General features: G+C 42.3%; 2 protein-coding genes across 4 annotated transcripts in view; one reads left to right on the forward strand and one right to left on the reverse strand.

Moving 5' to 3' along the window:
• The window catches only part of POLG (DNA polymerase gamma, catalytic subunit), a 33593-nt gene extending 26964 nt beyond the window's left edge, over nucleotides 1-6629 (forward strand). For both annotated transcript variants that reach the window (XM_032233048.1, XM_032233049.1), the window contains exons 19-23: nucleotides 859-981; nucleotides 2477-2645; nucleotides 4087-4295; nucleotides 4894-5054; nucleotides 6553-6629. In XM_032233048.1, the coding sequence (XP_032088939.1) occupies nucleotides 859-981; nucleotides 2477-2645; nucleotides 4087-4295; nucleotides 4894-5054; nucleotides 6553-6617 (727 nt within the window). In that variant the 3' untranslated portion in view covers nucleotides 6618-6629. The remainder of the gene's footprint in view (nucleotides 1-858; nucleotides 982-2476; nucleotides 2646-4086; nucleotides 4296-4893; nucleotides 5055-6552) is intronic.
• A 99-nt stretch (nucleotides 6630-6728) lies between these two features.
• FANCI (FA complementation group I) overlaps nucleotides 6729-13946 on the reverse strand; it is a 37036-nt gene continuing 29818 nt past the window's right edge. For both annotated transcript variants that reach the window (XM_032233047.1, XM_032233046.1), the window contains exons 32-38: nucleotides 13462-13646; nucleotides 11870-11926; nucleotides 11688-11747; nucleotides 10727-10804; nucleotides 10119-10214; nucleotides 9363-9479; nucleotides 6729-7063 (exon numbers count right to left, since the gene is read on the reverse strand). In XM_032233047.1, the coding sequence (XP_032088938.1) occupies nucleotides 7001-7063; nucleotides 9363-9479; nucleotides 10119-10214; nucleotides 10727-10804; nucleotides 11688-11747; nucleotides 11870-11926; nucleotides 13462-13646 (656 nt within the window). In that variant the 3' untranslated portion in view covers nucleotides 6729-7000. The remainder of the gene's footprint in view (nucleotides 7064-9362; nucleotides 9480-10118; nucleotides 10215-10726; nucleotides 10805-11687; nucleotides 11748-11869; nucleotides 11927-13461; nucleotides 13647-13946) is intronic.

Here is a 13946-nt window from a genome sequence, read left to right on the forward strand (position 1 = left end):
CCTTCCCCCAGGAGTGGGGAGGGAATGGAGATTTTACAGTATCCTTCCCCCAGGAGTGGGGTGGGAATGGAGATTTTACAGTAACCTTCCCCCAGGAGTGGGAAGGGAATGGGGATTTTGCAGTATCCTTCCCCCAGGAGTGGGGAGGGAATGGAGATTTTGCAGTATCCTTCCCCCAGGAGTGGGGAGGAAATGGAGATTTTACAGTATCCTTCGCCCAGGAGTGGGGAGGGAATGGGGATTTTGCAGTATCCTTCCCCCAGGAGTGGGGAGGGAATGGGGATTTTGCAGTATCCTTCGCCCAGGAGTGGGGAGGGAATGGGGATTTTGCAGTGTCCTTCCCCCAGGAGTGGGGAGGGAATGGGGATTTTGCAGTATCCTTCGCCCAGGAGTGGGGAGGGAATGGGGATTTTGCAGTGTCCTTCCCCCAGGAGTGGGGAGGGAATGGAGATTTTACAGTATCCTTCCCCCAGGAGTGGGGTGGGAATGGAGATTTTACAGTATCCTTCTCCCAGGAGTGGGGGGGGAATGGAGATTTTGCAGTATCCTTCCCCTGCCACGCCCACCAAGCTACGCCCATAGAACTGGTAGTAAAAAAAAAATTGAATTTCACCTCTGGCAGGGTAAGGTGAGAAACAGAATCTGAAATAGAATAGGAAATCCTCTGACTGCAAGAGATACGAATCCTTCCATTTCCCACCATCCAGTCAGAGCTGAAGAAGCTTCTTGGATGTGAAGCGAAGCATCTTCCAAGAAACACCAAGAAGCCCAGTTGCCTCTTGAAAAAGCACCTTAGAAGGACCGCTTTTAGACGGACGGTGTCTCCCATCCTTGTCTTTCCTCCTTTTTTCCTTATAGTTGCCACCTGTCTGAGGAAGGGGAATGGCTAGTGAATCAACTGGGCCTCGCTGTAGAAAGAGCAGAAGATGGTTCCATAGCCATGCAAGACGTGTGGCGGTTACAAAGAGAAGCCAAGAAACGGTGAGAGATAACAAAGGCCAAGCTTTGCTGTTGTTTTTTTCTTTCAAAATCCTTAAGACTTGTGCAAAAAAAGAAAAGAAAAAAAAACCCCAGGCTATTGGCACTAAAATGAAGTCACGTTCTACGTTAGAATCATTTAAACTCCACCCTGCAAACTTCTGCCAGGAATTGCACGCTTTGCTAAATTCTTCTGCATTCAGAACGCTTTGCGTGTTGACCCCAAATGCCTGGTAATAGCAACCAGACACTCTTATCCAGGGATGGCTACCCTCGCGTGCCTACATTGTGAGCATGTGTCCACACCCACAATTCAATGCGCCCTGCACCCTGCACAATCGTGCATGAAACACCCCCCCCCCATGTACATTTACGTGCAAAATCCCCAACCCCTCCCCTACAGCCTAGTCAGCCTTCTTGCACCATGCTGTGGGAGGGGAGCTGTTTTCGCCCTCCCCAGACTCTGCAGGTTTTCCTTGAGCCTCCGGGAGGGCAAAACAGTCTCCCCTGGACTCCCTGAAGCCTCCTGGCACAAAAAATGGAGCACGAGGGTGTGTGTGTGGCACACACCCTGTGCTTCCCTCACTCCCATGCATGTGTACAACCCACGCACATGCACACACGACCTCCTCGCCCCCTCCCCAACATGCGCATGTGTCTCCTGGCAAAGACCCGAAAATCAGCTGGCCGGCGCGAGGTGGTGGAGCTGACCTGGGCTACGGCTTGCGTGCCCTGAAAGAGGGCTCCCCGCGGCAGGCATGCCCGTAGGTTCACCATCCCAGCTCTAGTCAGCGATTCCTGAAAAATCAGTGAGGCATCCTTAAGCTTGCCTTTTCATCCTTAAGGTTCAGAAACTAAAAAAGAGCTTTCCGTTATTGTCATTTTAAATGGAGCTGAAATGCTAATCAGCTAAAATCTGGGAGCTTCCTTCTCACCATCTTCTTCGTGTGCTGGTGGCCGGTGTTTGGGCCTGGTCAAGGCCAACTGTCCTGCATGCCTTTTGGAGATGCATCCCACATGACACCTAGGGAGTTGCAGATTGGACCCTGGGGTGGGACGTTGGAGGGACGGGGCTGGGCAGTCGTTTTATATGTACTTGTTCGCGTCTTTCTGGCTCAGATCTTGCTTTCCTTTCGCTGCTATCTTTTCATAACCAGTAAAAGTATTTTAATTTCCACAAACAAGGGAATTGAGAGTTTTCTTTCTTGGTTATTGATGGAGGCTTGCCTGACAGCAAGGATCAGTTTGATATTCTTTTGGCAACAGGAAGGGCATCTGGCCATTAAAACACCCTGCTAGCTCCATTCAATTCCCCAGACTCCACCCCACAAGGGTCATTAAAAGATGATGACGTTCAGTTTGTTATTCTTTGTTGTCTGCGTGTGTCCTGCTGCAGTACGAGTCTTCCTTCTTGCTGTTCAATGATTGCAACCCAAAACTGCAGGGTTATATTTTCGGTTCATCTCCGAGTTCAGCAGTGATGCGCTTCATATTCTAGGTCTCGTGGAAAGAAGTGGGACATGGTACGCCGGCGAGTGTGGGCCAGTGGCACAGAGTCTGAAATGTTCAACAAACTGGAAAGCATCGCCATGTCGCAAGCACCCAGCACCCCAGTGCTGGGTTGCCGAATTTCTAGAGCGTTGGAGCCAGAAGCTGTTGGAAATGAGGTGAGATAGGGATCCCTCTGTTCTAACTACAAGCAGCACGAAGCAAACTCCTGGTCCCGACAAAAAACGCTTTTATTAATTGACTGTGAGTTCTCTCATTCACATCCAGCAGTATTTCAAGGGAGGATTTACAGTCACAGACCTTATCTGGCTTGGAGAGCTGCCAGGCTGATATCTGCAAAATTTGGCAAGGAGAGTCACGAACCAATTAAGCAAACTAATTGTCTCCTGCAAACTCCACTCTCCTTTCGCTCCTCTTTTATTTCCTCTGGGAGGGGCCATTCATCATCCACCTGTGGCCTTACTCCTAAGTCAACCCGTTCTTTAGCTGTTCCCTTCATCTGGCAACTCTGCGCATGCGCACACTGAGAACAGGCTCCAGCTGTTCTTCTGCCTCACTGATGTCTGACTCTGAAGGCAGCTGATAACTGGCATAGGGCCCTGGCCCCCTCTCTGCCTCCAACACAAAGCCCTCATCAGAGCCTTTCCCAGACTCCAGGACTGACCCATGTTCCTCCCCAACCTCCTCACTTTTCAAATCTGCTGCCAGCTCCACTGGCGGGCCACAACAGGTAGTCCTCAACTTACAACCACAATTGGGCCCAAAATTTCTGTTGCTAAGCGAGATACTTGTTGAGTGAGTTTTGGCCCATTTTACAACTTTTATTGCCGTATTTGTTAATCCCTGCGGCGGTTAAATTAGTAACACGGTTGTGAAGTGAATCTCGCTTCCCCATTTGACTTTGCTTGTCAGGAGGTTGTAAAAGGGGATCATGTGATCTCAGGACACTACAACACTCATAAATGTGGCTCAGTTGTCAAGCACGTGGTGTGTAAATCATGGGACCATAAGGATGCCGAAATGGTCATAAATGTGAAAAATGATCATAACTCAGTTTTTCGGTGCCATCGTAACTTTGGTCACTAAGTGACCTGTTGTAAGTCAAGGACTATCTGTATTTGATTTTTTTTTTTAATTTGAGGAGCCGTGGTGGCGCAGTGGTTAGAGTGCAGTACTGCAGGCTACTTCTGCCGGCTGCCTGCAATTTGGCAATTCGGATCTCACCAGGCTCAAGGTTGACTCAGCCTTCCACCCTTCCGAGGTGGGTAAAATGAGGACCCAGATTGTTGGGAGCAAGAGGATGACTTTGTAAACTGCTTAGAGAGGGCTGTAAAGCACTGTGAAGCGGTATATAAGTCTAAGTGCTATTGCTAAAAATAGCGACATAGCTGTAACTGGAGATGTTATCCTAACCGTCTTGGGTCTTGATTTAGCCCTGTCTGCAATTTCACATAGACATCAATGCATCAAAGCTGCAAAGGGGTGGACGGGCTGATGTGCAGACCTCCCAAATTTCAACTACGCAATTATCAGGAACAAGCATGATGCAGATTGAAAAAAAAGTATTACAGTATCTGCTGATTTTTTTCCCCCTTCTAGTTTGTGACCAGCAGAATAAATTGGGTGGTTCAGAGTTCAGCTGTGGATTATCTGCATCTGATGCTCGTATGTATGAAATGGCTCTTTGATGTATTTGACATTGATGGACGTTTTTGCATCAGCATCCATGATGAAGTGCGCTACTTGGTCAAGAGCGAGGACCGCTATCGGGCAGCGCTTGCCCTGCAGATCACAAACCTCCTCACACGGTAAACACCGGCCTTGTCCTTTGGCAAGCAAGCTCATACTTTATTGGCGATGTTTCTTAAATCTGGTCCCTTCCAGATGTTTGCAAGCTCAGAAGTTTTATGCTAGTCAGGCTGGGCGGAGCAGAGGAGATTTTACCTGTCCTTCTTTCAGGTACATACATGGGATTACAGTTATTGAAAGAGCTTCAAGGATTGAGTTTTGGACATAATTTTCAACAGATTCAAGCACTACATAGAAAGTTGTCAACTAATATATGAGGGTACAATCCCCCCCCCAAAAAAAAGCTTTTGCTTATTGATTTGGAATAAAGTATTATAAGGTAGCATTTTCTATTTAATAGAATCAATTATCTCCCACCCACTCTTTTCCCCCCTCAAACTAAGTAAAATAAAATTGCTTTTGTGGCTGATTAAAATGTGGTTTTGGTAAGTTGATTTTTCTCTCTCTAAAGATAAATTCCCAAAGGCGTATGATGGAAATAGTGAGGGTGTGTTGTAGTGTGCCTTTGAAGCAATTTATTTTCTAACTGATCAGAGGATCTACTCCAAAGGAAGAAGGGATTGCCACTTCTAAATGCAGCATTCTCTTTTTTTATAGGTGTATGTTCGCCTATAAACTCGATCTCCACGATCTACCTCAGTCGGTGGCCTTCTTCAGCGCTGTAGATATTGATCATTGTTTAAGGAAGGAGGCAACAATGGATTGCGTCACCCCATCCAACCCAGGAGGACTGGAACATAACTACAACATCCCCCAAGGTGTGTATTAGAATAACAGAGTTGGAAGAGACCTTGGAGGTCTTCCAGTCCAACCCCCTGCTTAGGCAGGAAACTCCAGACAAACGTTTATCCAACATCTTCTTTAAAATGTCAAGCATTGGAGCATTCGCAATTTCTGGAGACAAGTTGTTCCACTGATTAATTGTTCTGTCTGGAAATTTCTTAGTTCTAGGTTGCTTCTCTCCTTGGTTAGTTTCCACCCATTGCTTCTTGTCCTGCCTTCAGGTGTTTGGCAGAATAGCTTGGCTCCCTCTTCTTTGTGGCAACCCCTGAGATATTGGAAGACTGCTATCATGTCTCCCCTGGTTCTTCTTTTCATCAAACTAGACATCCCCAGTTCCTGCAACCGTTCTTCATATGTTTTAGCCTCCAGTCCCCTAATCCTCTTTGTTGCGCTTCTCTGAAATCTTTCTAGAATCTCCACATCTTTTATACATCGTGGTGACCAAAACTGGATGCAGTATTCCAAGTGAGCCTTTACCAAGGCCTTTTAAAGTGGTATTAATACTTCATGTGATCTTGATTCTATCCCTCTGTTTATGCAGCCTAGAACTGTGTTGGCTTTTTTGGCAGTTGCAGCACACTGCTTTTCAAATTCACACTTGACAAGAATTCTACCTTTTAGTTGCTGGATAATCCTATGTAATGAGGGAAATGTAAGCCTTTCCCAGTCTGGAAATCAGCTTTGTGTGAGGCTTCTGTCATCCTCAGGACCAGTTTGGCTGCTAAGACTTTGCTCAGGAGTATTCTTTAAGGAGAATCCCAAAATGCATGCATAACTTCTCGTGTTTCCTGCAACAGGAAAAAAAAAGTATTAACTGAGGATAGTATCTTCCCTTACATTCTCTGACTTATGAACTCTTATGCATGGCTACAGAGAAATGAGAGGCATTTAAATTCAAGGAGCCTGAATATCCGGGTTACAGGATATAAACATTTTATTTTATTTTTGCATAAAAAGATACTTACTTTTTAAGAAGTAAAGCCTCTTAGTCCAACAGTGGAAGGAACATACGAATATCAGGGCTGTCTGAAATGACTTTTCCAAGTTAATGTGCATTTTTAAAAGTATATAGTTGTTTATTTTCAGAAACAGAGTTAACAATTACTGCATCAAATGTGACAGCATAAGAAACCAACACAACATTATGGATTTTATTAAATTGTTAAGAGGAATACTTTGCCAAAGTAAAGTAAGAAAGTTCAATTAGGCCCAACTCTGGCATAATTGTCTAAATATATTCATAGTATCTGTAGTTTTGACCAAAATAAGGAGAGCTTGAATAAAATGTTTTAATCTGCTTGTTCTTTCCTGCTTTAAATAAACCCCTGCCTGGCCCAAGATGTATTTAGGAACAAAAGTATTTTAAAAAGATTCCAGCACATGAATCCTTAAAAGTTACACTTAAACATTTGAACATTTTTAATTTGCAAAGAAACAATTCTTTGAAATTTCTTTCTCGTTAATTTCTTACAGGGGAAACTCTGGATATATACAGACTTATTAAAATAACAAAAGGTTCTTTGGAAAAAGGAAAGTGAAATTTGATTTTAGAAGCTTAACCGGACACACTTCCTCCCAGCGGGATCCTCCAGAAGGAACCTCTTGGTCGTGGACAACTGCTTTTTCTTCTCACTCCATGTCAAAAGGAGGAGAATAAACAGACATCTCTGTGGCTCCCAAGGTCAACGTGGTGGATTTAGAGGCCAAAAGGAAAAGTTGCAAATTTAATGTTACGGGGACAGGCCACGGACAAGTCATCAGCAGGTTGCTGATACTGCAAGCGTTCAAGGTCCTATGCGCAAAGGATATGGCGAAGAAACACTTTTCTAATATGCTGAAGATAACTTGAAAAAGACGGCCTCTTCCTTGTAGATGTTAAAAGGGTGCAAAACCAGCCATTTGAGAAGAAACGGGGTAGCTCTCATTTCTTTCTTCTTTTTTTCTTGGGCTCTCTGCTGGTATTTGACTGGGCAGATGCAATGCTCTGGAAGAAACAAAAGCAGAGCACATTGGAAGACCCACAACAGTAGCCAAGCGAGTGACTGAAACAGCGCCAGCTGTACAATTCGCGAGTTAATCAAACGAGTCGCATATCCCTTGTACAAAACTCTCAAATATTTTGGAAGGGTTTTTTTGAGGTTTTTTTACCTTTGTTTAGATACGTTTCAAGGAAAGAAACAGAAGAGAACGATGGCAAAAATAGAGAGCCCGCAACAAAATGTTTCGGGATTCTGCTTCATTTTATTTTTAAAAAAATTAAAAGTGCTCACAGAAGCAAGTAAATGCCTCGTTTTTATTCCTGCTCCCAAACTGTAGCAGTGTGGAGTTGACCCTTCGCTTTTTAAAAAATTATTATTTAAAACATTTTTTTATTTTGTTACATAAACAACACATGCCCACACCAGTGGGAAAAGAAAAAATTAAAACACAAAAAAGACAAAACAAAAAACAAAAAACAAGGCAGGGGAAAAAAAAGGAAAAAACAAAAGAATAAAAAAACATTAAAAAAGTATATCAGCTGGTTACAACATGTTTTGGTGCATCTCTTCCATTAAGTCATATTAATTCAAATATCTTAACTCAAATGTTTACCATATTGACATCATTATACCTCCACTTTTTGTTGATTACAGTTATTTAAACATCTTTCATCCTTAACTATGCCAAAGATTTAATCCATAACCACATGCTAGCATTTCATTTACTTGTTTGTAAAATCCTCTATTAACATCAAATCCTCATATCCTGTTTTAGCTGAACATCCATAATATTTAATACCAAAAATTCCATCTTCCATGCATATAGTTTATTATCATTCTCCTTTATGTAATTATATCGTATATCATAACATTTTCCCCATATTAGTTAACATTTAACTGTATATAGTTCTTTTATTTTTTAGTAGTGATAATTATTGTGATTAATAACCTTTGTATATGGTCCAAAAATATTTCCAACCTTCCCTTCTCATATCCAATTATTATTTATCATATCAACTCCACATTATATACATTACTATCATTATCAATTATTATTCAACTATGTCTATTACAAATAAGAATAATTAGGTTTAGCTAATTTTGAATTGTATTCTTCCATCTATCAGCCTGTGTCTCTCCAATAACAAAACCTCCTTAATCCTATTACCATTCGTGGATCAAATTCTACAAACGTCTTCGCTTTTGAACAGGAGTAGGATGGTTGCCGTGTTCCATCAATGGTTTGCTTTTAAAACAAGCAGCAGAACAATATAATTATTTAAACGGATGCTAGCACGCATGGGATTGGTAATCACACAAACTTCACAAGGAGAGTTTAGAGCAGTGGTTCCCGATGTGAGACCCACCCGGGGGCGGAGGGCAATTTGACTTTTAATGGGAGCAATTTCAATCTTGTTTAAACCAAGTTAATGACTGTTTAGGCTTCCTCGGCATGAGTAGAGTTCACTTTTTGAGTAAAGTAAGAATTATACGTCACAGGGAGGGGTGGCATCAGGATTTTAGAGATGCTTAGATGGCACATAGCCAAAAAAAGATTGGGAACCACTGATTTAGAGAGAGATGCATTGTTATTGTCGCCAAAATAAGGATCTCTCTGTGTTTCATCAGACTATAAAGAAAAACTCTTGGAGATAAGGAGCACATCTGGAGATTCGGGACCTTGGTGGGGAGGACATTCAAAAATAGCTTCTAAAATGGCATGGCCATGTCCTCTGCCAGCAGCAAGAACATTGGTGGAGCACAAAGGCACTGTTGCAAATTGGTAAGGGTTCCACCACACTCCCTTTTCGATGGACAGGTAGTCCCTTGGCTTGAAACGCTTCATTTAGTGACTGTTTGAAGCTACAGCGGCACTGAAGCAAAATGACATGACCATTTTTTCACACTTTGCAGCACACGCACACACACATGTATGATCAAAGCTTTGATGCTTGGCAATGTGTTCATATTTATGACGGTTGCATGTGATCCCCTTTTGCAAACTTCTGACAAAACAAAGTCAATTGAGGAAGCCAGATTCACTTAACGGCTGTGTTACTAACTTAACAACAGCAGTGATTCACTTAACAACTGTGGCACTTAACTGTGGCAAGAAAGGCTGTGAAATAGAGCAAAATTCACTTAACAATTCTGTTGCTTAGGAACAGAATGTTTTGGCTCAATTGTCCTTATGTATCAAGGACTGCTTGTATATCATGAAAATAACCTTTTAAAAGATGATGTGTAGGCATCAGTAGCGGTTTTTGGAGGCACCACCACCACCAGAGTTTCTTGCAAACTGACCTCATCTTGGTCTGGCTCGTCCTCAGCATCCTGTTCCTGTAGGGCATTTTCTACGGTAGATACATTGATTCGGAAATCCCGGGAAGCGCTCAGTTTCATATATTGCATTAAGTTGACCTGGAAGACCCAGAGGTCGGTCAATTATTTTACAAAATGTTTAAACCAGCCATTCAAAGCATTTGGAAAAAATGTCATCACAGTCAAATTTACACTTTGGTTATGTGCTCCTTTGGGGTATAGTCATGCCGGCCACATGACCACGGAGATGTCGTCAGACAGCGCTGGCTCTTTGGCTTTGAAAACAGAGATGAGCACCACCCCCTAGAGTCGGGAACGACTAGCACAGATGTGCGAGGGGAACCTTTAGCTTTACCTTTATGTGAGTTACGGTTCCTGTAAGTGTATAACTCAAATGTGATTTAACCGAACGTTTGCATCTGAATAAAAACACTGTATGAATTTGGTTTATGAGACAAATAAATTAATATTTTATTAGAGGGCGAATGCAAAGATCCTTCTCGATCACTCTGAATTCTAACAGACCTAAAACTTACCAGATGCTATTTTGAAGTGGGAAGCCAAGAGCTGAAATTGCTGACGCGAATAAAAAATAAATAAAATTTTGAACTTGGAGGCAGGGCTAATGTATCACAAAGTGCATAGGCTTCAGAATGCGGCGTAAAAGATACACTACCTTATATCGTAATTGCCAGTGTTATAAAAAGGAATAGCTACATTTGTAGAATTAAACCTTACCTTTGACTTTTTAGAGAGATGGATGAGAAAATTCTCATACTGTTCTATGGCGAAAACCAAGTTTGGAATTGGTTTAGTCTCCCGCAACACTTTAGCCTACGAATTCCAAGAAAATCAGCATATTAGTAGAAGATATCACATTATTACCGTTTAGGATTTTATTTGCTTATATAATTACCCATCTCATAAGTGTCAGTAGCAAAAGTTATCAAAAATAGAACAAATTAAAGAACGACAGTATTTTGAGATCAAAATAAAGCAGATGTTATTTTGTACATTAAATAGCTAAGCAAATATTTTAGTTACAAAGGATTTTTTGAAGCAACAAAGTAAGAACAATGATAGTCCCCTGTCCAAGCATCAACCATATTAAGTCTACCACATTTTCTCTTACATTTATTGTACAAACACACCAATTGTTTCTGGCTGAGCGAGCATCTCATTTTCCTAGATGTTGCTGCAATTTTAGAATGCAAAAATAAAACTACTACGGAAGAATGGTTTAAACCCACTCCTAAGATTTACATATAAGAAAATATGGAAGATCAACTTTTAGTTCAGCCTAGCTTGATGGAACTACATAAATGTGAAAAATTAACTCCGCTTACCATAACAGCGGATTCTTCTCCCTTTTTGTCTTTTTTCTTCTTTTCGATTGCAGAGGTCAGTGTTTCACGTTGGATGTTCTGTAGGGGGGGAAAATTGCATTAGGACGGCACATTTTTAATGGGTCTGATAGGAATAGACCAACTGGCTACAGGAGCCTAGAGCAGAGGTGTCAAACTCAATTTCGTTGAGGGCTGCATCAGGGTTGTATTTGACCTCAGGAAGGTCCGGAGGGGGGGGCGTGGCCGTCACTCGTGTCGGGGGCATCTGTGGTGGCCCCAAGCGCTCTACCATCAAAACGGGCTCCCAAGCTCCGTTTTCAGCTGGGACGGCATCCTGCAACTCTCTGCCAGCGAAAACGGAGTTCAAGAGGGCTGCATGCTGCCCCTGCGAGCTCGATTTTTTCTGGCAGAAGACCGTGGGCCAGTCCTTTGCTGTTTCCAGGGTGGCCCCAAGGGGCCAGATCTAAGCATCCCATGGGCCAGATTCAACCTGCAGGAATTGAGTTTGACACTCCTGGTCTAGAGGCTTCAGTTGGTTATTTGCTGGCAATATTTATCAATGCGTTTTCCTGACTCTGTGAACTACAAGCTCCACTATATAGTTCCAATGACTTTTGTCCCAGCTTTAGAGAAATTCTGGATCCTCATTCTTAGCATCCTCGAATTAAAGACTTTTCTTTCTACATCCATATACCGGTAGTTATATGGCTGCATAGAACACAGTAGAATTCTGTGTGCCAGCAACATCTAATAGAACGTTGTTCCTCAGATTTTGACATTAGAACATCCACAGATGTATTTGGATTGCCACCAGCTTCCCACCCCTACCAGGTGAGGCTCAAACTCAAATCCAATGTGATTCAACAAAGTTGCTGCGCCTTATGCTGTCAGCATTTCTCTTTCTATGTTATAAGTAACATCATTTGGGAGTAGAAATAAGACACGGAGCCCTTTGTCTTACCTGTACGTATGTGATGAAGGCATAGCATTGGGGAGTCATGTGAGAACCAGACAGTCTAACCTATAGAAACAAAGGGGTGATAGTTTTGCTCAGAGTTTCCTTCTAATATCCATTTCTGCCTGGCCCAATATTTATAATGTCCCTAATAATGATAGGCATTGTGCACAGTGAGCAATACTCACCAGTTTCTCAAATCGTTCCGGAATCCCTCCGGTTTTGTTTCGACACACTTGGAGATACTAGGAGAGGAATGCAAGAGGATGCATCTGAGTGATAGGACTGTCTTACCCTCTGTGAAAAGAATATGTGTAAACCTGGTCTTGGGAAGGGAGCAGTGGAGCATTAATGGAGGAGAAAAGATTACTCAGAAAGAGAACAAAGTGAGAAAGAAACTCAGAATTATGTTGCCTTTATTTCGCTTGATATAAGATGGGACAGAGAAACTGGGTTTGAAGATTGATGTCAACGCTTTGAGGTAGGCAAGGCCAAGAAATAGCATGGGAGGAGATCAAGAATACTTTTTTATTTAAGAGAGGAATTTGGGAGGAAAGTACAAAAAAAGCATAGCAATTAAAGTATTGAAGCGGGCAAGAGACAATGGATAGATGATATTTCTCTTTTAGTGTTGTTCGGATTTGGTTTTCCTTTCCTCTCTTTCTCTCTTAAAGCATAGCAAAGCATCAAAGCGGACAAGAGATAATGGATGGATGATCTCTCTTTCGTTGTTCTGATTTGCTTTTCTTTTTCTCTCTCTCTCTTTTCTTTTTTTAGGTAGGTGACATGATTAGAAGTTAGACAGGATAGAAAGAAGAAGTTCTTAAATAGTGACAGGATTAAAAAGTAGAATAAGTCGGAGATAAGAGAAGGGGGAATACTAGAGTATATACTTTTATATAATAAAAGTAATGAGAAAACATGGAATAATTTAATGATGGATTGCAACCTATTATCAATGTGTATTATTAGAAATACATAAGTTGAATGAATGTAATAATGATGATTAACTTTACTAGTTTTATTTGTATTAGAATGCATGACACTGTTCACACATTGATTTGATATATTTATAAAAAATAAATAATAATAATAACTTGGGGGTGGTGGTGGGAAAGAATCATTCCTATTGTTGCAGATGGAGTAACAGAATCTTGCTCCTTTCCCCAGGTAAGGAACATTGTTTCTCAGTATCCAACTCAAAATCAGGATGCCTTTATATGTATTATTCCTGTGCCTTATAGCAGGCAACTCCATTCCAGTATCTGAATAACCAAACCTTTGGCAGACACCAGTGGTGGGTTACGGCTGGTACGCCCCGGTTCGAGCGTACCGGTGCCTGCTGGGAGAACCAGCTACCGTTCCAGTACGTTGCTTCGGAGGACCCACCTGCCCACTTTACCTATATTTGACCCAACCGGGCCATTTGCACATGTGCACGCAGCGTCCAATGCCTGTCTGATGCTCTGTCAAGCAGCTGGAATGTCGCAGGGCGGTGGTGCGCATGCATGTGCAGCACATGTGCCCATGATGGTCGCCCGGCCCCGTTCGCAGTGTACCAGTTGCGACGGGATCCAGAACCCACCACTGGCAGATGCCACTTAAGATTCAGGACCTTTTTAGGAATAATCCTATGGGAATGTTCTGCACAACCAGGTTTTTTTTTCCTTTATACTTCTCAAGAATAGCAGCTGCCTATATTTTAACCACCTCTGAATAATGGACTTCGAGGAAATCTGGTAACCTTTGTCTTTCCCCTTTCCAGGTCAATAGCACTCACATATTTTACAAGTGTTGTGAGAATGGCATACATCTTGCTGAGACTCCTAAGCAACGTGTCCACACAGCTCCCTGTGGGTAGGGCCGTTTGGACCAACTCGTGGAAGACCGTCAGCGCAGTCCCAAGCTGTAGAACGACAGCCTTCTCGAGAGGTTGAGTCTGGTTTACTGCTTGAGAGGCATTTTCTAGTAAAAATAAATAAATAAAGAGAGGGGGAGAGTTATGTTCAGGTCACAAAAGATAAGGTCTGAATGCTCTAGGACTATCTGCTTTGGATGGGAGGGTATTTTTTCTCTATTAAAAATGTGGTTCAAGGAGGCTTAAAGTTCTGAATTTGTATTTGTATTTATTTGTCTTGTATTTATTTGTCTTGTATTTATTTGTCTTGTATGCCGCCCACTCCTGAAGGACTCCGGGCGGCTCACAATAGACAAGGGAAGGGGGAAAACTAGACAAAGACAACACTTTAAAAACAAAACCGCAAC

Source organism: Thamnophis elegans, chromosome 16 (assembly GCF_009769535.1).
Source record: "Thamnophis elegans isolate rThaEle1 chromosome 16, rThaEle1.pri, whole genome shotgun sequence".
Classification (NCBI taxonomy): domain Eukaryota; kingdom Metazoa; phylum Chordata; class Lepidosauria; order Squamata; family Colubridae; genus Thamnophis; species Thamnophis elegans.